This window comes from Canis lupus, chromosome 18, assembly GCF_048164855.1.
Source record: "Canis lupus baileyi chromosome 18, mCanLup2.hap1, whole genome shotgun sequence".
Taxonomy (NCBI): domain Eukaryota; kingdom Metazoa; phylum Chordata; class Mammalia; order Carnivora; family Canidae; genus Canis; species Canis lupus.
In genome coordinates, this window is record NC_132855.1 from 42,274,134 (window position 1) to 42,301,217 (window position 27,084).

At 36.7% G+C, this 27,084-nt stretch overlaps 2 protein-coding genes across 12 annotated transcripts in view; one reads left to right on the plus strand and one right to left on the minus strand.

Moving 5' to 3' along the window:
* VPS50 (VPS50 subunit of EARP/GARPII complex) overlaps nucleotides 1–17,957 on the minus strand; it is a 133,150-nt gene extending 115,193 nt beyond the window's left edge. For 3 of the 6 annotated variants that reach the window (XM_072784173.1, XM_072784170.1, XM_072784169.1), the window contains exons 1-2: nucleotides 17,797–17,957; nucleotides 10,613–10,681 (exon numbers count right to left, since the gene is read on the minus strand). In XM_072784173.1, the coding sequence (XP_072640274.1) occupies nucleotides 10,613–10,681; nucleotides 17,797–17,829 (102 nt within the window). In that variant the 5' untranslated portion in view covers nucleotides 17,830–17,957. Of the gene's footprint in view, nucleotides 1–10,596; nucleotides 10,682–17,796 lie in introns of all 6 variants that reach the window. The other 3 variants (XM_072784171.1, XM_072784174.1, XM_072784172.1) reach the window with 3 other exon arrangements.
* Nucleotides 17,958–18,013: 56 nt separating this feature from the next.
* The window catches only part of HEPACAM2 (HEPACAM family member 2), a 46,313-nt gene continuing 37,242 nt past the window's right edge, over nucleotides 18,014–27,084 (plus strand). For 3 of the 6 annotated variants that reach the window (XR_012011047.1, XM_072784175.1, XM_072784176.1), the window contains exon 1: nucleotides 24,511–24,770. Coding sequence is in view for 4 of the 6 variants with exons in the window: in XM_072784175.1 (XP_072640276.1) it covers nucleotides 24,719–24,770 (52 nt within the window). In the remaining 2 variants the exon portion in view is untranslated. Of the gene's footprint in view, nucleotides 18,037–24,510; nucleotides 24,771–27,084 lie in introns of those variants that run through there. The other 3 variants (XM_072784179.1, XM_072784178.1, XM_072784177.1) reach the window with 3 other exon arrangements.

Consider the following 27,084-nt stretch of genomic DNA (forward strand, 5'->3'; position numbering starts at 1 on the left):
GGCTGTCTTTTTCAGCAGTCACAATACACTGCGAGTTGCATCTAATTTTGCCTAGCCTATTTTCTTCCATTTTGATCATCTCTGGGATAAAGCTACATGAATATAAATATCAAATGCACATCATAAATGTAACTTTATGAAAAATGAAGAAAAACAATCATAATAAAAGAAAACAATCGTAACAGAAATTTGAGTAAACATCTTTGTTTTAGCCAAGCCATCTGTCCTCTCAACATAACAAAAGGTTCATGAGAACTGGGGATTCATGTCTATAAAACAATTGGAGCCCTCAAGTGTACGGTGTTATTTTTTTTTTAAGATTTTATTTATTTATTCATGAGAGTAACAGAGAGAGAGAGATTGGCAGAGACACAGGGAGAGGGAGAAGCAGGCCCCACACAGGGAGCCGGACGTGGGACTCGATCCCGGGTCTCCAGGATCACACCCTGGGCAGAAGGCGACACTAAACTGCTGAGCCACCTGGGCTGCCCAACTGTAAGGTGTTATTAAACATTTCCAGTATATTTATGGTTTTTAAGGAACTAGGCTATAACTTTATACAGCTATTTCCCACTTAAGAGTTCATCTCTTAAGGGAATGTATTCAAGTTTTTTTTTTTTTAATTTTTGTTTATTTATGATAGTTACAGAGAGAGAGAGGCAGAGACACAGGCAGAGGGAGAAGCAGGCTCCATGCACCGGGAGCCCGATGTGGGACTCGATCCCGGGTCTCCGGGAACGCGCCCTGGGCCAAAGGCTGGCGCCAAACCGCTGCGCCACCCAGGGATCCCTGTATTCAAGTTTAGAAGAAAAAAAAAGACCTAGGAATTCTGCATTTGACTACTACTTTTAAATTATACAAAATAACACACAAATTAAAAATACCCGGGGTATGTGTGTGTGTGTGTGTGTCTCTCATGAATAAATAAATAAAATCTTTTAAAAAAAATTAAAAATACCCACTCAAGTTCAAATTTTTTCATTCTATTCACTTTCATAAGCATGAAAAGTGAGTAATGACAACTTCACAGTTCTCCTTACCATTATTAAACTCAATTTTCTCTTTAATTTTGAAAAGCAATTTAACCTAATTTTTAAACTCACAAGAAAGCTTGGAAACATAATCTTCAGTAGTAGGCTTTTTATTCAAACAAAAAGATGAATGCAAAATCTCCATTTCACAGGTCAAGTTTTAAAACCTCACAAAAAATGGATAGAATAAAAAATATGAAATGCAAATCAACTTCCATTTCTGTACTTAATTTATTAGACTACGGTTCACATTAACATACCTGAATGGCAAAATGCATTGTGTTGAGAGGGAGTGAGGAAGAAAAAAAAGAAATTTTATTCTTATAAAGCATGAATTGGGGTTTACCAAGACAAATCTTATCAAAGGTTTTTTTTCTTACTGTTTACATTTCTTCGTCAATCAACATAAAAAAGCTACTTTGTTATAATAAATTCTAAAAATAATTATAGTCTTATCAAAGTTAATATTAGAGATAAATGACAGCAAAAAATGTTTGGCTACCAAAATCTACACAGAGCTAAAGGAAGAACAAAACCACAAAGTTTTCAATATCCAATCAGTATCATAAAAATCATAAATCACTGAACAAAAATAGGTTTTGTCTCCAAATGAAACAGGATTCAATATCAGATACCCTAAAACCATACATATACCATATAAATTTTAATGAATTGCCAGATGTCGGATTACGTGGGGAAATGGTACATTTTCTTAAAATCCCATTAGAACAACAATAATGATCCATCAAAGCAGTCGGCTCATCATCCATTTGCGTTTGTGTATTTTAAATAAAACATAGCTTTTAAAGCCTACCTGGGGTTTTTCAGGGTTTTTTCAGGCTTTCAGTGCCATCTAGTGGAATACTGGTGAGGTTACAATTTCAAGGGAGGTTTCTGTAAAGTGATTTATAGATTTTTCTAGAAGGTTATTAAAGTGGTATTATTTTAATCCAGCTTTATAAAACATTTAAGTGTCGAAATAATGTATTTTAATGATTTTTTACACAATAATAGCATTCCAAATACATACATATTTGTTTTTAAAGAAAAAGATCATGAATAAGAATTGATTTTATTCAGAAATATAGCTATTAACATATATTAAAAACACAAAATTAAAAAGCTAACCTTTCATATGTGATACTCTGCCAAATATTTTTATTTACTTCTCTTACTCGTTACATATATATGTGTGTGTGTGTATATATATATATACATATATATATATTTTTTTAAGATTTTATTTATTTATTCATGAGAGACAGAGAGAGAAGCAGGAAGACAGAGGAAGAAGTAGGGTCCCTGTGGGGAGCCTGATTCAAGACTTGATCCCAGGACTGTGGGATCATGCCCGGAGCCAAAGGCAGATGCCCAACTGCTGAGCCACCCAGATGTCCCTCAACAGTTATATCTTTAATAGGTATTTTTCTAAATGTATTTCTATGAACAGAAAAATATTAAAGATAACAGCTTTAGAGACATCAGGTTTTTTTAAAGCTATCTTTAGGGATCCCTGGGTGGCGCAGTGGTTTAGCGCCTGCCTTTGGCCCAGGGCGCGATCCTGGAGACCCGGGATCGAATCCCACGTCGGGCTCCTGGTGCATGGAGCCTGCTTCTCCCTCTGCCTGTGTCTCTGCCTCTCTCTCTCCCTCTCTCTCTCTCTCTCTCTATCATAAATAAAAAATAAAAAAAAATTTAAAAAAATAAAGCTATCTTTAAAAATTTCTCAACTTCAGTGAACAACATCAAGCTGCCTGCCACATGCCTGCCCATTTGGAGGCTAATATTAAAGAAAAGACACATCACAAACTGAAGTAAAAATTGAGAAGTCCAGTGTATAATGTGGATTTTTTTCTATCAGTTTTAAAAACATTTCATCAAACCCATCCTCCAAAAGAAGAAATACTATCTATTCTGAGAAAAGACATCACAACACCTTCAATACCGTATCTAGAAACCACAGTCTTTCCCATACCTTCACCTTCCGCATGCAATAAAATCTTCAGTCCTAAATTCTGCTTTTAAAAAGTCTCTCAAATTTAACCCTTCTTCATTTCCTACACTTCGTGCTCTCATCTTCTCCTTAATCAGGCAATTAAGACAACTTCCTTTCATTAAGCTGACCTCAATGCTTGAACCTAGCTCTCTTGACTCTTATTCCAACATACTTTTCTCATATCTTGGTAAAGTTCTGAAAACAAAAAGCTTGTAGTTAGTGTGTGCTTTTAGGATTCTTTTTCATGAAGGCTAAGAAGTCAAGCCAAATCCATTTATCTTCACATTAGTATTTTACAAGCAAGAAAATATTCTGCGAAAATTCCCAGAACATTGTATATGAAAAGATACTCAATAAATATGTGTAGAATACATTAAGTATACAAACAAAAATACCTTCTCATATTTAGACAAATATATTTTCCAGTTTTGACTGCAACAGAGATTTCTTTTGTTCCCTTGGCCTATATTTTTCTTTAGTGAAAAAAATCAAAGGCCTAGCTAAACCAATCATGTAATAGCAAACCTAGCTGAATTCAATTTGTATTTATGAGTCAGTCAAATCAGGGCCTTAAAAAACAAACAAAAAAACTTTATCTTTAAAGAATAATATCAGAAGGCAGTAGTCCAGAAAAATTACGACATTAATATTAGTACTTTTTTAACAGTCTCTTTTCATGACATACAACCATTATGGAAGAACTATGGGAAAGTGTTTAAAGTCAAGATATAGATTTATAAGATTCTGATTACTGACATTTTAATCAGGATTCAACACATACTCTTTTGAGTGCAATCTTAATAAGTTCTGTGACTACTAACCCTGTAGCTATTGTGATTATTATATATTATAATAAATTTTGGTTTCAAGTTTTCATAAGTCTTATAACCAATTATGTAAAATAAAAACCTTTCATATAATTCAAAAAGTATAAATTTCTTTACAAAGATAACAAATTTAGTCAGTAAATAATGTATAGATTAATTTCTTATATCCTTACCTCAGCATAGAAATCCGATTAATTTGAAATATAACATAATCCATTACCCGGGAATGAAATTTTAGGTCATCACTAACTCTTTATTCTTTCCCACAAAAATTGGCAATAAAACTTCAGAAATTTTTTCTACAACAGTTCCTGTGGTTTCCCTTTCTCCATTCTTGTCATCACAACCTCCACGTGGCCAAAAGTTCCCAAACACTGCCCCACACTGGAATCACGTGGGGATCTCTAACCACTGCTGACACCTGGCTCCACCCCACAAACTGTGACTTAATTAGAATGGGGGAGGCCCTGGTTATTAGTGATTCTAACATGCAGCAAAGTTTGTACACCACTGATGTTGCCTCTGAACAATTTAAGCTAAGATTTTTGAACTCTCTCAAAGTTTCCTTTTCTATAGAAAGTTCAGAAAAAAAAAAAAAAAAAGAAAGAAAGTTCAGAAAAAAATCCTGATTTTTTTCTTTCTATTTTCTCCACCAAAATTCCTAATTTCCAGTATATGGATTATTATTTGACTCACATCTCTTGAAATGGGATACAGTATCATCCTGTCCATAAAATGCAGAAATTGTACCAAGACAATTTCTAAGGTTTCTTCCCACTCAAAATTTATATAGTTCTTAAAAAAAAAAAAAATCAATCAATCAATAGTCCTTTCTGGATTCTCAAGCACACCTAACACCCTTCAGTTTTCCTTCATCATCTTCCTCTTTCTAGGAAGTCACATCACATGAAATTTGCCAATATTAGTTTATTTTTAACCTAGACAAACAGCCATTTCCCATAATTCATCCTAATATTTCCCTTCTATTTGTTCTTCATTATACCAGAACTTTTAAAAAAAGATTTGTTTGAGAGAGAAAGCACACACGTGGGAGACTTAGAGGAAGAGAGAGATGGAGATGGGGAGAGAAAGAGAAAGAAAGAGTATCTCCAAGAGACTTCCCACTAAGTGTGGAACCTGACTCAGGGCTCAATCCCATGACCCTGAGATCATGACCTGAGCTGAAATCAAGAGTCGGACACTTAACCAACTGAGCCATCCAGGCCCCCCATCGAGAACCTTTAACATAACACAACCCAAGCTAAACTATAAACTATTTCCTTCTTGCAACATCCGTTCCCCCCCCCACCCCCCACCCCCCACCCCCCCCCCCCGGAAATCTCAATTCCTTATTACAATGTAGACATTATGACAAGGGGAAAAAGAAATGGGTCCTTATCTAAAGATCAAGGATATCTTTTTTTATGTTCTATGTACATACACGTGAGTTAGGTAAAGCTATTAGATGAAGTTAACGTTTAAAAGTTTTGCTATAGGGCAGCCCAGGTGGCTCAGCGGTTTAGCGCCGCTTTCAGCCCTGGGCCAGATCCTGGAGTCCTGGGATCGAGTCCCACGTCAGGCTCCCTACATGGAGCCTGCTTCTCCCTCTGCCTGTATCTCTGCTTCTCTCTCTCTCTCTCTCTCTCTGTGTGTGTGTGTGTCTCATAAATAAATAAATTAAAAAAATAAAAGTTTTGTTATACAAGTACTTACATTGACTATTTAAGTAGTATAAATTGGATTTGTTTCTTACTTTTTGCATTAGGAATATTAGGGGAACCCAAACTAAGACAGTGATGCATTTTTTTTTTATTGAGAGGTACAAATGACATGCAACATTAATTAGTTTCAGATGCACAACATAATGATTCAATATTTCTATATACTGCAACATGATCGTCACAATAAATCTAGTCAACATCCATCACCAGACATACAGAATTTTTCTTCTTACATGAGAACTTTTAAGATCTATTTTCTCAGGAACTTGAAAGTATGCAAAACAGTATTATTAAGTACAGTCACCATGCTGTATATTATATCCCAACGACTTATTTATTTTGTAACTGGAAGTTTATACTTTTCCCCTTCACACATTTTGCCCCACCTCTCCTCGCCCGCCTCTGATCTCTGTATCTATGCACCTGTTTCTTTTTTGTCTTGTTTAGTTTTTAGATTCCACATATAAGTAAAATCATATAGTATTTGATCATATGGTCTTTCTCTGTCTGACTTATTTAGCAAAACACCCTCAAGGTCCATCCATATTGTCACAAATGGCAAGAATGTATTCTTTTTTTTTTTAAGATTTTATTTATTCATGAAAGACACAAAGAGAGAGGCATAGACATAGGCAGAGAGAGAAGCAGGCTCCCTGTGGGGAGTTTGATGTGGGACTTAATCCCAGAACCACAGAATCATGAGCCAAAGGCAGATGCTCAACCACTTGAGCCACCAAGGTACTCCAGCAAGACTGTATTCCTGTGGCTGAGTAATACATACACATTACATTGTATGTATGTGTGTGCATGCCATATGCCCATATACACACACATTTTCTTTATCCATTCATCCATCTATGAACACTTAGGCTATCTCCATGTCTTGGCAGCTGTAAATAATGCTGCAATGAATGTGCGGGTGAATATACCTTTTCAACTTACTGGTTTCATTTTCTTTATAAGTAGAATTGCTGGAACATACAGTAATACTATTTTTTTTCTGTTAAACTGTACATATTATCTATTTTTAATTTTTTGAGGCACCTCCATGCTGTTTTCCAAGTGGCTATACCAACTTATATTCCACCAATAGCACACATGGGCTATTCCACATCCTCACCGACTTGTTATTCCTTGTCTTTTTGATAACAGACAATATGACAGGTATAAATCAAGTTCAAAAAATACCTATCCAAGCCAAATTATTGGGCAGCTTGCTTTTCAAACCTAGTATTATACCATAAGCATTCTTTTCTGTACTAGATTTTACTAAGTTTAAAACCCAAGCTTCAGAATAATTTGTAGAATATATTGCCATTTTTGAAAAAGAAAAAATGGAGAAGAGAAGAACCTACACTGAGTAGTCCATGTGAAAGGGCCTCCAGCTTCAGGGTTTATCTCATCACCTTATTTCCTTCAAAGTATTTGTCATACTTCACAATCACCTTGCTTACTGCCTATCTTCCCTCCACTTGAACTAAGCTCCCAGGCAACAGAGGAGTTTTGTTTTTCCACTGCTATATTCAGTCCCTACAGAATGTCTAACAGAAAACAGATGTTTAATAAATTTTTAAATATGCATAAGGAAAAGACCAAAAGGCAATGTTAACTTTGACTATGTTGGTGATTTTTTAAAGATATTTTTTTTTCTGTTTACCATGTTTTCTGTTCACAGTATATATTACTTTTTTATTAAAGGAAAAGACGATTTTAAAATAATCACTTCAGGGCACCTAGGTGGCTCAGTTTAGCACCTGACTCTTGATTTCAGCTCAGGTCATGATCTCAGGGTGGTGAGACCCAGCACTGCCCCCACACCATGCTTCAGCTCTGTGCTCAGTGGGGAGTCTGCTGGAGATTCTCTCTCCCTCCCCTCCACTCCCTGCTCATGTATGCATGAGCATTCTCTCTCAAATAATCTTTTAAAAAATAAAAATAAGGGCCATCTGGGTGGCTTAGTTGGTTAAGCATTTGCCTTCAACTGAGGTCATGATCTCAGGACCCTGGGATCAAGACTATATCTGGGTCCCTGCTCAGCAGGAAGTCTGCTTCTCCCTCTCCCTCTCCCTCTCCCCCTACTCATGCTCTCTCTCAAATAAATAAATAAATATTTTTTAAAAATAAAAATAATCATTTCAAATTAATGTTCTAGATTTTGTTGAAATACTTTCCATAATGTGAAAAACTCATTATAAAGGTCATTTTCTGAAGTCATAGAAGTTCAAGTGATCAAGAACTAGTCATGACATTAATTTTAAGGCAACTGTATAAAAAAACAAACCATGTAAAAATATATATCACCATTGCTCATCATCAGGGAAATGCAAATCACACTACAATGAGGTATCATTTCACATCTGCTAGAATGGTTATTATTAAAAAGAAAAGAGATATGAGTGCTAGCTAGGATGTGGAAAAAGGGAACCCTTGCACATGGTTGATGGGAATGTAAATTGGTGCAGCTACTGTGGAAATCAGAATGAAGGTTCCTCAATAAAATTAAAAATACAGCAATGTCATTTCTGGGTATATATCTAAAGGACAAGAAAACAGGATCTCAAAGAGATACATGTACTTCCATGTTTCCTGAAGCATTATAATATCCAAGATATGGAAACAACTTTTAAGTGTCAGTCAACAGTTGAATACATAACGAAGATGTAGTACATATATACAATGGAATATTATTCAGCCATAAGAAAGAAGGAAATCCTGCTATTTGTGATAACATGGATGGATCAGTAGGGGCATTATGCTAAGTTAAATTAGTCAGACAGAGATAGACAAATACGGTATGACATCACTTGTATGTTAAATCTTAAAAAGCCAAATTCATAGAAACAGAGACCAGAATGGTGGTTACCAGAGGCTACGGGGTGGGGTAAGTGGAGAGATGTTGGCCAAAGAGTATACACTTCAAGTGATAAGATGAAGTTCTGGTGATCTAAGAATTTTTTTTTTAAGAAAACATATCACCTAACTATAAAGTAACATCTAAATTATGAAACGGGTTCCCTGGGTGGTGCAGCGGTTTAGCGCCTGCCTTTGGCCCAGGGCGCGATCCTGGAGACCCAGGATCGAATCCCACGTCGGGCTCCTGGTGCATGGAGCCTGCTTCTCCCTCTGCCTATGTCTCTGCCTCTCTCTCTCTGTGTGTGTGACTATCATAAATAAATAAAAATTTTAAAGAAAAATAAAATAAAATAAATTATGAAACATACATTCAGCATTAAAGTTATATCATGCTATTCTGTGGGTAAGGGAATTTCCGAACAATGAGTCTCTTTAACTCTTCATTTCAATCCTGACTGGGACTTAACCCACGTCAAACTTTGTGTACTGACTGGAGCTATGCAAATCTCTGGACCCAGCAACTCTTAAAATCTCAAAAGTGCCCAGAGTAGAAGGCAGCAGTCTGCTCACCCTGTAGCACTTGTGATGTTTCAAGAGAATGCACAGTGAGAACAAGGGGTTTATGAGCTTTCTTAGTGTGAAGCTACATTTAAGCTGATTGATTGCATTGATAACTTTTTCTATGAACTGTTCTACAGTTTTACTAACTTAGCTTCTTAGTGTATGTCAATCAGACCAATGCCCCAAGCTTAATCATCACCCAAAGCATTTACATTTGCTGACCTTGTGATCCCAGCCTGGCCTCTCTACCCAGAGCCAGTCATCTCAAATTACATACCACAGGCACCAGATGGGGCTAGGGTGGGGGGACAGTGAGAAGAGTGGGTAATGAGATCATTATAAATTCACTACCTACCCCTACTAGAAAAACATCAAGGCGCATGGTTTAAAGACAAGCAAAGTTCCTGCAAGGTTTAAAAACAATAGAACATTCTTATGCAATAATGTATTTTTTAAAGAGGTTCTCATCAATTTTACACTGATTCTGAACCATCTAACTCACCCTAATTCAAGGCATGTTCCTAATGCATGATGGTTTGCTTGAGTCAAAGAAATAAAAAGAATTATTTTTCAATTAGGATTTATGGTTTTGGTTTAGTTCCCAATTTCATCAGATGCAACAATCTTTTATAATATCATACAAAACTGTTCAAAATGCATCTGATGTTTTTGTCTGAGTCATTTAATGCATATGGGCCGGTTAGAATTTTATCATATTTATAGAATATGTTTGAGTCTGACCCAAAACAAAAGCTAAGCTATAAATACAAAATTCACATTAGGGGGTAAGGCTCCTCATAGGAATAGGATATCCCTCTCCTAAGCAGCTGACACTGAAGTGTCAGGAAAGGCCTTATGATTGCTGACCAAGAGAAACAAACCCTATGTATTAAGATGTCAGACACAGAAAACAAGTTATACTTTCAAATATGATCCTCAAATTGAAAATCACCAGAGCAGACATTCAGAAGAAGAAGCTTTGATCTGTGATGGAGCTGCTATTCACAAGGCGCTCCAAGTGGCAACACCCCGGAGTGAGAAACAGCAGGGATTTATTTATTTTTTTAAAATGGTTAATAATTCTTCTGAGGGAAAGCCAGCTAGCTTTCATATAATACTTATTAAATTTGTAAACTGAGAAGTTTACATGAATCAGGGGATTAAAATCTAAGATATCTACAATTTAGTATAAATTATGCTTTAGTTACCCTCTCAAAAATCTCTCCACCATAACAAAAACATAATTAACGATGATTTTTGGTTCAGTGTTACAGCATAAAAAGTTATTTTTATTTTATTTCTCCAAATTACAGCAGATAAATCAATAAGTTTCACATACATGTTTATATATATATATAACAGTTTTCATGCTAAGAATTTGATACAATAATAAACTATCAATTTTGCATTTTCTGCTTCACTATAATGAATCATACTATATCTCAATGAGTAATGAAAGCAAAAACAAGCCCCAAGCCTACTATCCTATAAAAATTTACCTAGCTTTATCATAACTACTATCTGCCTGTGGGGAGGAAAAGCTTCTGTGAATCAATTATTACCCAAAGGCAATATTATTTTTTAAGGAAGTGAAAAGTCATGCTCACACATGTAGATCAATACCTTTCCAGGGACCCGGAGACTCTCAATGGCACCAAGATCACTAAGGCTCTCCGGAGGGCTTTTCAGACCCTTAAAAAAATAATAAAATAATAAAATACAAAAGAATTTTAATTATGCTGCAGAACTGTAAAATAATAGAACATAATTATTAAAATAGAAATCTATTTTTTAAAAATAGAATTTTCCTGCTTTAAAATATATAGAACATACGCTGTAAAAACAACACTCACTACATATAGCACTATTATTAAATTAAGTAAAGATGTACTTTTGGAAATTTAAAATAAAAGTATTATATGGCAACTTCACAACAATGGTTGAAGTCTAACTTAACCATGGTTTAAAAACTACCAAAAGAAAAGAAAATTGGATGACAAAAAGCATTCTAAAAAGCACTTATCTATTACTTATTACCAAATTCATCTGGTAAGAAGGACCAAGTATTATGATTTCCTGATACAATACACCAACCAGCTGAGCTCATCAAAGACTTTTGAATAATGCTAATCGCTTAATTAATACATAAATACCTTCATTCTACCTGATTATCTCTCACCAATGCACCCAATTTATACTGCATAACTGAGACTTAACTCTCATGTCTTGCTTCTTTCTACTGTTCTTTAGGTTGTTTCTATATTCACATCAAGTGAGGGATTCTGAAACTCTCACTTGTACCAGGGAAAGTTATCAAGACAGAAAGAAGCTTAGCAATCTCACTTTTCTTTGAAAGCTTCTTTTTTAAATACTGGCTATTCAAGGCAAATACCTAAAAATCCCTGTAATATTAGTCTGTAAGCAAAATTAGCTGGCACATAAATCTGAAGAGTGTTTTTGTCCTTTAGATGCCCTATATTGGCCCTCTGATGTCCTCAGTAAACAAAACATATGGTATACTTAGGTTGACTATCTGAGACTTACATCAGAACGTGCTTAATTTTAAATTACAGAGCCCTGTATTTTATCTTCCCTATTACAAAATATGACCAGTGATCACTACAGTTTTTTTATGACAAGGTGCTTTGCCTCACCCCCAAGTATTCCCTTACTCCCAGAACACCCCACCCAGCTTTCTCTCATTTTCATTCTCTCTTATATTCTCTCTCTATCCCTCTCTCTCTCTCTCTCTCTCTCTCTCTGTCACACACACACACACACACACACACACACACACAAGTGCCAAACTTCAAAATTTGATTCAAAATCATGACCATCCCGGGGCACTTGGGCAGCTCAGTCAGTTAAGCATATGCCTTCAGCCCAGGTCATGACCCCAACATCCTTGGATTGAGCCCCACATTGGAATCTGTTTCTCTTTCCTGCTGCTCTTGCTCTCTCTCTCTCTTTCTCTCTCCCTCTTTCCCTCTCTCCCACCCCCACTCTCCCTTTCTCCCCCTCTCAAATAAATAAATAAAATCTTGTAAAAAAAAATCATGACCGTTCCAAAATACATTTTTTAAATATAACTGCCATGCCTTTTTTTAAAAAAGGATTTATCTATTTGAGAGAGAGAGTGAGTGCGCAAGCACGGCGGGCCAGAGCAGAGAGAAAGAGAAAGAATCGAAGCAGACTCTGCATTGAGTGCAGAGCCTGAGGCAGGGCTCAATCTCATAAAAAAAAAAGAAAAGAAAAGAAAGAAAAGAAAAGAAAAGAAAAGAGAAGAGAAGAGAAGAGAAGAGAAGAGAAGAGAAGAGAAGAGAAGAGAAAAAGAAAAGAAAAGAAAAGAAAAGAAAAGAAAAGAAAAGAAAAGAAAAAAAAGAAAAGAAAAGAAAGGAAAAGAAAGAGAGAAAGAAAGGAAAGAAAGAAAAAGGACTCAATCTCATAACCCTGAGATCACAACCCAAGCTGAAACCAGAGGTCAGTCTCTTAAACTACTGTGCCACCCCAGAGCCCCTGCCATGCCTTTTTAAACAAACATTTTAAAAAATATAGATGTGTTTAACTAATCTAAGGAAATTCTTGGAGGAATATATCACATGTAATTTTCTTTTTCCCCAGAGCTAATGAGTAAAGAAATCAATACCTGAGCTGTAAAGAAGTGATGTATACTAATATATAGGAAAAGGCCTTACCTCCAAATTAGTCACCCCATACAATAATGATATGCTCCTAATATATGGCAACCCTCTACCAGACATACAAAATAAAAGTAGTAAACATTGGAAACCCTATTATATGTTAGGAAGTAGAGGAGCTCAGTGATACACGGAATGGGCTCTGCGGTCTTGAACAACTTTTCTAACTTACCTGTCTTTATGTTCTAATCAATGTAACAATAATGCAGAGGCCAATAATAAGGAGTAAAGGAGATAATGTGTGTGAGAGGCCAAAAACAGTGTCTGGAACATGGCAAGCATTCCTTACATGTTAGCCATTATTCTGAATATTACTATGATCTCACAGAGAAATGTTTTTCTTTTATCAAAACAGAAATGAAGAATTACATAAATGTCTCAGAGCACATCTGACACTCACGTGTATTTTAGGATTATACATCTTGAATCCTTTGATTAGCAACTTTATAAATTTCTATTGACAAAAATGAAGTCATGATTTTTATCCTCACTTTTCTAAAGCAGGAAGTCAGAGTTGTAACAAAAGCAGTACCTGGCTTTTATGAAATTGAAACTGCCTCTGTAATCTTTAACCATTATTTGATTTTCTTTTGCATTTGGTATTTGTTTTGATAAATTTCCCCCATTTAAATTTATACAAAATTCAGCATACATAATACTTGCCTCTGCACTTTATTTCTTTGGCCAAAGCAGATTAACACTTCAGACTACTTCTGTTACATCTACATCAATCTTCTATTTCCATTTACGAGACCAGCAACTTAATGTCCCAAAGATCAAAAATCAAGTGAGGTGATTTCTTCCTCCTCTTTTCAGTAAAATTCAACATAGCGGTTATACTTAGTCCTCAATTCCTCTCAAACCCACTCTAAACAGGCCTTCCTCCCCATCACTTCATGAAAAGTGCTGTTGTCAGGTACCTGATAACCTCTATGCTGCTCAGTCCAAAGGCTCATCCTCATCTTCTGTCATTCATCTTCAGCATTTAGCACAGATGATCACTCCCTCCTCTTTTAAATTCTTTACTTGGCTTCTGGACTTCACTCTACTTAGTTGTTCTCTTTATCCACCATGTATCCAACAAATATTTATTGAGGATCTGATATGGGACAGGTGAGGTGGTCTTTGAGATGGCTGCAGTTTTACCCCACTGGCTGCTCCTCAATCTGCCTCACTAGATCCACCTTAACCTGCCTCTTCCCCTTATCTTTTTTTTAAGATTTTATTTATTTGTTCATGAGAGACAGAGAGAGGGAGAGGCAGAGACATAGGCAGAGGGAGAAGGAGGCTCCATGCAGAGAGCCCGATGTGGGACTTGATCCCAGGACCACGGGATCATACCTGACCTGAAGGCAGACGCTTAACCACTGAGCAACCCAGGCATTCCTTCCCCTCATCTTTCAACATTGAAATCTCAAAAGCTCCAACTTTGGACTCCTGTTTTATAACTACACTCATTCCATTGGTGATCTTAGCCAGTTCTACACCGTATATGCATTCATAAGTCCCAAATTTTTATCTATATCCCTGCGTTTGTCCTCAGAAATTCAGACTCTTAGCCAAGTGCCTACTTTATCTTGTCACTTAAATATTCAAAAGAGGCTTTCAAATGAGCAAGTCTAAAACCTTTCTGCATTCCCTGAATCTGTTCCTTCCTCAATCTTACCCACTTCATTAAATGGCAATTCCAATTGCTGAGGCCAAGCCATCTGGAATCAACCTTGATGCTTCTCCTTCTCTCACAGCCCAAGTCCGATTTGTCAAGAAATCATGTTAACTCTATATCTACAGTGTACCCACCATCAATCTCTTCTCAACCCTTCTACCACTAACACTCTGTTAAGGCCCATACTGTCTCTCATTTGGATTACTGCAATAGCATCCTTATTGTTCTCCCTGTTTTTGCTCTTTTTCCCTCTTCAATCTATTCTTTTAAAAGGCCAGAAAGATCTTTCTGAAGTCCATATACGTAAAATGACATCAATCCTCTGCTTGCTATTTCAATCAAAATAGAAGCATGGCTTTGCTTTTAGAAAAAGTAATAGGAGATGAGGTCAAGATGAGGTCCTAGGTGATCTTGCTTCCTGCCCTTAGCTCTCTGACCTCATCCAGACCTCATCTCCTACTGTTTTCACTCGCTTTATGTCAGCCACACTGGCCTCTGGATGTTGCTCAGCCATGCTCCTGCCTGAAGGCCTCTGCATTTGCTCTTCCTTTCACCCAGAATGCTTCTTCACAAATAACCACATGGTTCACTTCCTCATGTCCTTTGGGTTTTTAACTCAAACGTCACCTTCTCAATGAGGCCTTTCATGGCCACACTATCTAAAATTATAAGTGATCCGAAACTGCCAACTCCCAGGCCTCCCTATCCTCTATTCCTCCCAAACATTAATCACTACGTCTGCCTGAGCACTTGTCTGTTTTGTTCACTGCTGCACCCCCAAACTTAGAATGGTGCCTGTCACATAGTGATCCGTAAACATTTGTTGAATGAATTGAAAGAACAGAGGCCAGCATAATAGAGAAAGCTGAACAACAGACCTCATCTAAATAAAGAGTGCTAACAAAACCCACCCTCTCACTCTTTTCCAAACCCAAGATCCTTACAGCTGAAATGCCAAAATACCTAAGTTTCATAGACCCTTCATATCTCTTCACTTTAATGATACTATCAATATATTCTTTAGCCTCACAAAAAAGAAACATCTTTGTGTATATTTATTTGTAATACTACTATATTTAACCCAATGATAAACAGTACTAATTAAAAATCTCCAGTGTAACTCCAGGCAGCACCCTACTTTCATATCTCAAAGATTCATGAAATGTGTATTAGTTATGATTAAATATGTGGAAGTCAAGTCATAAATAATAAGGGTGACTCTTAAAATCTGTGTAGGAAAACAATAAAATAAAATAAAATCTGTGTAGGGCCGTCTGGGTGGCTCAGTCAGTTAAGTGCCCAACTCTTTGTTTCAGCTCAGGTCATGATCTTGGAATCCTGAGAACAAGCCCGATGTCAGGCTCTGCACTCAGCATGGAGTCTACTTGAGATTCTTTCCCTCTTCTTCTGTTTTGCCCCCTGCCTGCGCTCTTGCTCTCGCATGCTCTCTCTCTAAATAAATAAATAAAATCTTTTCAAAAATCTGTATAAAACTCCTAATTTTACCTCACATTTTACACAGTATAGTTCCAGCTTTTTGTATGTGTTCTTTAGTTTTTTTTCTATACCAATTAAGCAATGATTTGACCCGCTCAAGTCCAATAAGCAACGGATTGAGGCTGAAGAGTCACCATTTTCACAACAATTCCACTACATTTAGAAGATAAAAACGTATTATCACTGGTATCTGGACTTGTGTATTTTTTCTTACTGTTCATTATCACAAAATAAGGTTAAAAACAACAAAACACCAAAGTTGCTGTACAGTGATGATTACACAGAAATGCATAGTGTGCAACATGAGAGAAGACCAAACTTTACTGTTGTACAAAAGTCCAAATTCAGCATTCTAAAGTCAGGTTAGGGGGTAGTAGTGGTAAAATGTTCAAAAGTGTATATTGTTTTAAAAATCAAAAAGATGCCCCTCCAAATCAAACAGATACCAAAAGTCAGTCTGAAATCATCTATTGTTGTTACTGCAACAGCCTGTTTCCAGCTTTCCTGCTTTCCAGCATCCGCACAGCTGCTGAGATGACCTCTGTGATCAAGCACTTCCTTGATAAGACCCAGAAGATATGTTAACTCCTATTTCTCTTAATCTTCATCATATTATATGAACATCACCACCAGGCTGAACCCATGAGATACATGTTGTTATTCCTATTTTAAAGATGTGAAAACAAAAGCTCTAAAAAGTCTGGTGACTTCCTCAAGGTCACATAGCTACTGCAAAATGAAGCAGGACCCAAATATTCTCAAGTAATAAGTGGTATGAACCGTACATAACACCAGTACTCAACAAATGTGAGGGATCGCCACTTACTGAAATACTTTATTATTCATAGATCTGTAAAATTTTATTTTCATGACATTAACAATATCATTTAAAAGGTGTAAAACAATCATGTAGGACTCATGTATTCTTCACAAGATATCTACCATTTGTAACCTATTCAGATTACCTTTCAAATAAGAGTTTAATTTGGAATTTGTAATCTCCTTCTAATCAACAACAACAAAACTCGCAAATGAGCTTTTCACTAAATGACTACTCTCCATATTCTCCAGAGTTCTCAAAATTCTCTGATTCAAAACTTTACATTCTACTTCTCTCATATAAAGATAATAAAGAATGGCCAATTCTGGTGAAATATTAGGGTTGAATAAATAATTGACTTCTAAAACCAACTCATAACCAATAAGAATGTAAAAGGAAATTCTGCCTTTTCTTCCTTGAAGGAAACTGAGACATTATTTGAAGTCCCTAACATATATGAATAATTAAACAAAAACAGCCAAAGCTTTTATTCATGAATTATCATTGTGACAATAAAAAATAAAAAATAAAAGGCCACTATTTTGCCATAACAAAGATTTTTTAAAGTATCATTTCACATACATTAACTTACTTGTGACTGTCAGAACTGTAAGATAAGGTTAACAAAAATAATTATTTCTCATGCTCACATCTGGAAATTTATGCTACAAGGTTTGGGAACTTGCCCAAAGTCATGAAGCTAGCAATTCTGTCTTCAACTCATCCGTTTTTTCCACTCTTTCCAGGTCATCTCTATTACACAGACCTCACCTCCCTACCCAGGCCATCTGCTCACAGACGACACACAGCTTAGATAAAGGGAGGCTTGCAGGGTCTGGGGCTGTCACCGGAAAGATGCCAAAAGGAAAGGAAGGGAGACAAAGATAGCCCTCATTGAAACTCATTCATTGACCTTATCTAAAGGAACGCGACAGCCCGCCTGAGCAGGGCTCCAATCACGGTGGCTCAGGAGAGTTTTCCAGGGTGCCCCCGACTTCCCAGTGCCCCTGACACCTGCCACCAGCCATACCCTAGATCTCCACCCGCCCCGGCCCAGAAACAGACTATCTAGGCTCCTCCACCAGCAGAGACGAAAGAGGCCTTTGTTTCAGCCTCCGAGACTTACCTGTCGGGTCATAAGAGATTTGATTTTTTGCATGTCGAAATCGTGAAAGTGGTACCCTACAGCAAAGCACTAACAAATCACGCCGAACCACCAGACAGCTGGCCAGGACACAAGGAAGCCATAGTGGGTGGTCACGTGGAGCTGCCAACCCGGGTCATCCTTTCCTGAGCTGAGCATGCTGGGAACTGTAGTCTTCCGGGTGCGACGGACACCGGCAATGAGGCGACGAGGACAGTTCAGGTACTACATTTCCCGAGACGCTTCAGTTAGCTTGCAAATCTTGTTGCTCTGACCACGGCGGCCGCCTGTCTTTACGGAGGTACTTGCTCTTGGTCACCCCGTTTCGGTGAGGCGAAACCCTAGCTCATAGGTGGCCAGGCACTAAGCGACGGAAACAAGCGTTGAAAAGACAGTATGTAAAGCGGACTGACGTGACTTCCCGCTAAGAGTGTAGTGGAGGAAACCCAACCTAGTCTGGGGGGGTGGGGGGGGAGGACGCGAGAACTCTAGGAAAGGCACTGTCTGTCCCAGAAGGGACCTGCGAAGCTGGGACTCTCCGTCTGGCTCTGGACTTCGGCCTGACGAAAGGCGTGGTCTAATAGACAGTCTTGTCCAGGGTTAGGGCTGTTCTTCCTCAGCCTCGGGATCTCTGCAAAAAAAAAAAAAAAAAAAAAAAAACCTCTAAAGCCCAAGGATTTAGCCCCCACCTATCGTTTCACTACCTGCCTAACAATAATGATAGTCGTCGTCTACATGCCACTTTGAAGTTCTCATTTCCACTTTTAGCCGTTTAAAGTGAGGAAAGTGATAGGAGAGATGTTCAGAGTTTAATTTAAGAAAGAACTCGCCCTCCCCCCCCCCCAAAAAAAAAAAAAAAAGGAAAGAAAGAACTTCCCAAAGGTGCCTGGCTGGCTCAGTTGGTGGAGCCTGTCACTCTGGATCTCAGGGTTGTGAGTTTCAGTTTCATGTTGGGTGTAGAGATTATTTAAAAAAATAAAACCTCTAGAAAAAAAAGAAAGGACTTTATTTTTTTTTTAAGATTTTTTTTTTAATCTATTCATGAGAAACACAGAGAGAGAGAGAGAGGCAGAGACACAGGCAGAGGGAGAAGCAGGCTCCATGCAGAGAGCCTGATGTGGGACTCGATCCCGGGTCTCCAGGATCAGGCCCTGAGCTGAAAGCGGCGCTAAACCGCTGAGCCACCCGGGCGTCCAGAGGAAGAATTTTCCGATTATGAGACTACTAGGGGACGGAAAGCAATCCAGAGCTAACAACAGGTAGCATTTATGAGCTTACCACATGTCAAGAACTCTGGGGCAGCCTGGGTGGCTCAGCGGTTTAGCACCACCTTCAGCCCAGGGCCTGATCCTGGAGACCCGGAATCGAGTCCCACGTCGGGCTCCCTGCATGGAGCCTGCTTCTCCTTCTGCCAAAAAGAAGTCTGCTAATAGCTTTACATATATTACCCTATTTATCCACATAAACATTCTATAGGGTTATACAATTATCCCCAATTTATTTTCTCTCTCTCTGCACTTAACCTTCATTTTAAAGATGAGGAAACTAAGTAATGGAGAAACTAACTTGCCTAACATTACTGCAGACATGCAAACAGAAACTGAAGGACTGATTATTCAGATGTTGTTTTAAGTAAGAGTTTCATGTATGGTTTTGAAGAGTGAGTCCTGAAGTACCAATAATTTTTTTGAATTTACATTTAATTAATGTTTATTAGAAAGCCCATGATTTTAAAAATTTTCGTAGGACAACTGAAAAAGTGTTAAAGTGTGCCAAAGTAATCAAAAATATTAGGTAAACAATAATGAGTGGTAGTAAGATATAGCAAAATAATAGAAGTGGTTTGCAAATGACTGAAATTTGGAAGCCACAATATAGAGGTTATTTCCAATTCTGAAATTCTGTCATTTGACCTCTGAGTTGTCGTTTGTCTTTGTCTCATTTTTTACAAATGAGGTTGTAATATTTGACCTAAGATTTTTGTAAGGATAAATGAGGTGATGTAGGTGAATGCAATTTATAAATTGTTAAGCACCTTACAATTATGAAGAATTATAGTCACAAATCTGCCCAGTTCACTGTTCCAACAGAATCATTTTGTACATACTTCTATCATTGGGCTTAACAATTGCTTTTGAAATTATGTTTGCCTATATGCTTCTCTGTTATTTCTAAGCCCATAAAAATTCCAGGCACTTTTGGGCAACCCTGGTTTAGTTCATTCCTTACCTACACTAGTCTTTATTGCCAGGCAGTTCTTATTAAGTGAAAATATTCAATATTTAGAAGTCCCTGAAGGGCCGCCTGGGTGGCTCAGTTAAGCATGGGGACTCTTGGTTATGGCTCCGGTCATGATGGCAGGGTCATGGGGTCAAGCCCTGTGTCAGGCTTCTCAATCAGTGCGGAGTGTGCTTGAGATTCTTTCCTCCTCCCTCTCTCTCTCCCTCTCTGCCGCTCTCTCATAAATAAATAAATAAATAAATAAATAAATAAATAAATAAATAAATAAATAAAATCAATCTTTAAAATAATAAGTCCCTGAAAGCATCAAAAGAAACAGAAACTGCTGACTATATTAGCATGTAAAATGAAACCCAATTCAGTTTTTGATTGTTAGGCACTAGGCAACACTATATCCTAAGCATTTTAGTTAGTTAACATAGAGTTTTGGTCCTCAAGGAGTTTATAATTTAGTTGAAAAGCATATAATTCTCAAACCTGACCATTCAAATGCACCTGAAGAGAATGCCCTTGTTATTGTTTTCTTTTAGGTTCTTTGTTTCAGATCTTCAGTGATTCTCACAGGCAACCAGCTCTAGCATTTCAAATCCATTCTTAAGAAATAAGAAAATTGATACATGTATGATTTCAAGGTCACACATCTTAAAATCAGAGCTTGAATCAGAACTGCAACCCAGATCCAAACCCAAAATTTCCCCCTCATACAATACATGAAATGACAAGTGACAAAACAAAAATCTTTTTTATTCCATGTATATTTTGTCTTTTTCTATCAGCCTAATTGGGAAAATTAATATTTTATGTGTCTATTTGACACTGAAAATTCAAGAAAGCATTAAAACTTTGTTTTACTCTAATATTCTAAGTTTTAGCTTATTTATTATAACCTAAAAATAATCCAGTCTGCTAAAAGTTCAAATTATAATATTGAAAACATGTAAATCAGTGCTGTTGTCTAAAAAACTTGATTTTCTAATCCACTATATCCTGACATTATAGAAAATAATGGAGATATACAGGATGCATTTTTAACTTCCTAAATTAAACTAAAAAACAAACAAACAGCAACAACAACAAAATCCTAGAGCCCCAAAAAATACTTTTTAAAAGGGAAGCATGTTATTTCATTTCCATTTTTCAAAAATGCATGTAAGGCTTATTTATGACTTTTACATTTGCGAAGGTTGTTAGTGATAGGCCAGGGCAACTAGCAGAAAGTTTGGATGGTCTGCCAACAAGTCTTGAGGAAAGCTTACTGCATGCATGATAGGCCCTTGGTAAAGGAGTGCCAGCCCCATTTTTGCAGATTGGAACATCAGGGCTGAGTTTCAGTTATTCTGATTCAAGGCAGCAGCATTAGCAGTAAAGTAGGATAAGGGCATATTCCTGATGGCCCAAACAAGAAGAGCCTTTGGAAACTTAAATAAAAGCTGGTTTGATTAAGAAGATACATTTCACATCATCCTATAAATAAATATCAAAGCAGGACAAAGTTGTGGCCTCTCCAGGATTAGGTAACTACACTTTCTAAGCAAGCAGTAGCAGAAAACAGTGGATGAAGGTAAATCGGTGACCTGGAGAGGAGCCCAGGAAGGAAGACTGCTGCATAGCTATTTAGCAGCCACATCAGTAAATCCAGGCTTCTGAGAGGCAGCACTGTAGATGTAACTGTGAAGGAGTGAATACCAGCAGAGGCATAGGACCATGAGATGGTCCTCTAGCGGCCAACTCTTCCCGGTAACCTGTAAACTATAACCTTTCCTAGGACCTATCTAATTACGACATAAGACAGTGCTTTCTTTCCCCCATTCTTAGTCTCCACTATTCTACATTGACCTTGGCACTGGCATTTTACCACCTTTGCAATTCTTACCGTTCCAAAATATTCATATCTACCAACAAATAATGAATGCAGGTGTTTAAAATGCATGTAGCTGGGGGCCTGGGTGGCTCAGTTAGTTAAGCATATGCCTTTGGCTCAGGTCATAATCCTGTGTCCTGGGATGGAGCCCCACATCTGACTCTGCAGAGCAGAGAGCCTGCTTCCTCTCTCCCTGCCTGCCGCTCCCCCTGCTTGTGTTCTCTCTCTCCCTCTGTCAAATAAATAAATAAAATCTTAAAATAAAATAAAATTTGTGTAGCGACTGCTTGCCTTACAAAATGAGACCAACCTTACAATTTAAACAAACTAGATAAATAAATAATAAATAACAAAATAAATAAAAACTTTGAAGTGACAAAAAAGCCCACCCCCAAGAAAACTAGCCCCCCCACACACACACAGCAGCAGCTCCTTTCATTGCTTGAAATTTAATCACCATGGATATGGATTGCTTAAATTAATCAGACTTTTCACTTTAAATGTAAATATAACTAACATTAATAAACAGGCCCCTGAACAGTATAGTAGAGCAGAACCCCTCTGTAGGCTACAAGTCAGATGTGAGATATTGATGGTGGGAAATTTCTCATATAATAGTAAAACATTTAAATCATTTTTAGCAATCATGTAAAAACTGACAACAGTTGAAGTTCTATTTTAGCGTTACCTTCTATGGCTTCCTGTGCAAACATTCTGAATCCAGAAATTGCTCTGGCAGGTAAGACTTTATGCCTACCACCTGCCACTAGAGGGGGCTTTGTCGGGGATATGCCACGTAGCACTTTCCCAAGGCGTTTGGTACAAGTATTGTCATTTTTAATGTTTGCCGTGACATGAAAAGATCACAACTATGATTCACTTTGGCATTTATTTATGTAGTGTGTGTTATCAACCATGTCATAAAATAAAGGACATTTTAAAATATAACACGAAAGAAAACCAAAAAAAAATCTTAAAATAAAAATCAGTCCTTTGAGTAAACCTAGCATTAAGAAAAACTCACTACGTTGTCTTTATTTCTCTCATTTGCCTACGAGCCAAAAAGCTTCATCATGAGTCAGCACTGCGTTTGAAAAAAATCCTGGAAAGAGCTTATTTTAAAGAAGGCAATTAGAGATTAATATTGATTTAAAAGATGTGAGAAAAAAAAAAAAAGATGTGAGGAGAATCTATGTGGTATCTGTAGAACGTCTGTATTTCCGAATTGTATTTTGTGCAAACCAATATGCATTTCTTAACATCAACTGAGAATCAGAAGACAGTGGCCAAGGAGCATTTGGGGTTTGTTTCGAGGGGAACAACTTAACAAAAATACTAGTTACGCACCAGCAAGGTGCTAAGCATCCATGATTAATTAGAATGGTTTCTGTATTTGAGTTGCCCAGAGTAAAATAAACATGCAGCAAAATTAATGAGGTTAATGAGATAAGTGCTACAGTAGATGTATGTCCAAGATTTAGAGATAGCACAGAGAAATTTGTGATATAATCACCTGGGAGGAAGCTCTTGCTGTTTTTCTGAATCGTGGAGAAATTATAAAATGAACTCTGAAGAGGCCTCAGGTTTTCCAAGTCACTCACTCTCTTTACCTATAGGAGCACTTCTGGAAAAGTTGGGAGCCTTAATGCAAAAACTGTTTGCAAACTTAGATTATAAAATAACTATCATTCCTTTTTTTTTTACCTTTATACTTGAGGAATAGTGTTTTTTCCTATTATCATTGAACTCCTTTAGTGAGCCTTTACTGTTAAAAATGATTTATGCAAAGGATTTTGCTTGATTTCATGCAAATTTGGTTACATGCTTTATGTTACATGCTTCATGTTACATACGTTTGCTATATACTTTATGTAGTGGAACCTTTAGACTAGAGCCTTCTTGCAATAAATGAAATTAAATGGGAGTTAACTTATAACTTAGTAAATTAAGTGAAAGTGCTAAGAATTCCTGCTCCCATGGCAATGAAGAAGTCAGGCTGAAAAGCTGTAGCCCAGACACCTCAGTAGAGACAAGAGCTTCTCTGGGCCATTGGTTTACTTCCTCTATGCTTTAGCTGTGAAAATGTGGCTTCAGATATTATCTGTTTTCATTATAATTATGCATGGTCCATGATTCACTGTCACTTGGAAACACACCTGCGGTTTGCTTTTAAAAATAGCATGAATCCATAGATTGAATAAAACCATGCCAGATGTTTATAATGGAAAACAATACATAAAAAATACATTTTAAAAGATACTCGGGTGCTCTGTTTTGACGCTTTGGTATAACTTTTACATGTTACTTAATGACATCATGATGATTTATAACCTTAGGAGATACATGAAATACTTCAATGTTCACAGAAAAAGAATTTTAATTTAAAAATAATGGCACAATTTTGCATGATAGGAAACCAATTTACCTTTTCCAGGAAATTTCACAATATGCTCTCATTATGAAAGCATACAGTTTTTCAGTAAAGTCACCCAAAAGGATATTTTCCTTCACGTGATTAATAACCAAGAATGATTCATGACATATACTGACAATTACTGATAGTCTGATAACCGCTAAGAAGCTGTTCTAAAGTCATAAGCCTCTATTCTTGCAGAGCATGTAACAGGTGTTCCCACTCCCTCTGTCCTTTGTATACACATTCATTCTGTATTCAAATCACAGAAGCAAGAGACAGGATAGGGTCTGTTACCTCACTGCTAATTTCCCTAGCAAATAAACCAGCAGCTGCTGGTCCATGAACCACGTTGCCACCAGGAACAGGGCATTATATGCAGGGACAGGATGCTTTCATGGAGTCCTTCAGCAGCACAGTTGGGGGCTTTCCTTCTCTTAGGTAAGGCACTGCATGAATTGTGTTTCAGCTTGTTGTTTGTTTTGTTTTGTTTTTAATCGTGAGCATAAGGTAAATATTTGCTCTAAACTGTAGATTCACTCAGATAATTGAAGAACAGCTCAGAACCTTTTGAACAATAACACACTTTGTTCCAGCAAAGAGCAAGAACATTTAGGAGAAATGAGGTTTGATAAACAAATGATTGTGGTTTTCTTAGAACAGCAATTATTGTCAACAGCACTCATTAAGACCTTCTAAAAACCTAGTGAGGGGGATCCCTGGGAGGCTCAGGGGTTTAGTCCCTGCCTTCAGCCCAGGGCGTGATCCTGGGGTCCTGGGATCGAGTCCTGCAACAGGCTCCCTGCATGGAGACTGCTTCTTCCTCTGCCAGTGTCTCTGTGTCTCTCATGAATGAATAAATAAAATCCTTAAAAAAAAAAAAACCTAATGAATTTCTTCTTTTTACAAACTTTACATATAGATTTCATAGTCTCTAATGCATTTTATTTTGGCAAATATTCACATAGGTCATGAATTTGTGACCGTTTTTAGTGAAACTCATAACAATTTATAAAAATGATTTAATTATGATAAACTGCTTCATTTTAAATTACCTATCATGAAATGTGAGAAAAGGTGAGTTTTCAAAGTTACGAAAAACATTTTATACACAATAGGGAGAAAATGTGTTAAAATATTATTTCTCCAAAATATCGTTAGCCTTTCTCTTTGCCCAGTGGCTAGTCCTATTAACTACTTTTTTCTTGACTTTACTGTTTTCCTTTTATTCGTCTTTTCATTCTTAGAGTTTAAGAGTCTTTCTCTAACATTCCCGTTGTTTTTATGTCATCTTTTTTTTTTTTCACCAGGTGTTCCCTTTCTCATTCTTCTTATTGATCAGTTTTAAAAATCAAGTTCCTTTCTTGCTTTGTCTATAGTCAACAGATAGGGACTCAAAAAAGACTTTATTCTTTAAATTTTAAGAATGGATTAACTAAGCAATTTGTCTTAGCCTTTTGCAGTTTAGAGCCTCGCTTTCACTATCTTTTGTTATAGTTTTCATTGTAAATGCGATTATTATTCAAATTATATGTAACTATATATCCCACGTATTTTGAGGTGTTCAGTTTGTAAATTTTTCTAGAAAGTGTTTGAGTTTCCCATAGTTATGATTGCCCCAGAGTTGATGTTGTCAAATTCAAACCTATATAGATTTTTAGTTTTTGAGTTTTTAGAAAAAATCAACAATCACCATAACTGATGTTTTATCTTTGAGCATTTTTCTGGGCTCTGAAAGTATTCTGTGTGTCAGTGTCCCCACTTATTTTTAATTTTATAACAACGGGAATGCTGTCATTTCATGAGTAATATTTTTGAAATTGGCTTTAAGAAGAACTTAAAGACAATTTATTTGAGGAATTTGACTAAAATAAAATGTACAAAAGTACATAGAAATAACATGTTCCTTAAAAAAAAAAAAAAAGAAATAGCATGTTCCTTAAGTTATCCCTTAAGTCTTTCTTACGCAAATTCGCTTTTCTCCATTGATAGTATGTTGTAAAGACCATATGTGATGTGGAAATCTTTTTGTCTTTAGAATATTAGAAACCTGACTGTTTTTCTTTTTTTTTTTTTGAAAAAAATCTTAAAATTTTTGAAGCCCAAAATATAGCTTTTAAAGTCTATTCAAAGCACAACATAATTTCTATTTTCCCTAAGGATACAGGAGTTTATTTTCAGTCAACAATAGTTGTGTTATGCTTGCTAATATCATACATGATAAAGGGGAAGTAAATGCCAACTATCTTGAGGTACAGCTAGAGGTCACTTTGTGAAGTTTGATGTTTATATTCAATACAGTGAAACTGGTCTAGGGAGTCTTTTGTTGCTGGAATATAGATAAATTTTACAATATGACTTCAAGTGTTTCCTAACACCAGACATTCCTTTATAGTGCTATTGTTAAACAGTTTAAGGAAGTCTCTAAAAGGGAGATTATTGCTATAATGTTGTACGTCAGATTATTAATGTTCCTCCAAGTTAACATAATGCCTTATATGCAAAAAGTCTATAAGGGTTTTCTTTTTGGGGGAGGGGGTTCTTTTTTATATTTAAAAAGTAGGTGTTAGTGAATCTAATAATAAAATTGAATTTTTATTTGAGTCCAATTATTTGGAATATCAAAAAGAAATTAAATTTCATCAATTTTTGATCATTTATTTTCCTAAGGTTTATTTATTCATGCAGAGGTTAACTTTCTAAAATCAATAGCTTTAGTTCTTTAGGCTTTCTCATACACCTAGAAAAGAAAGCT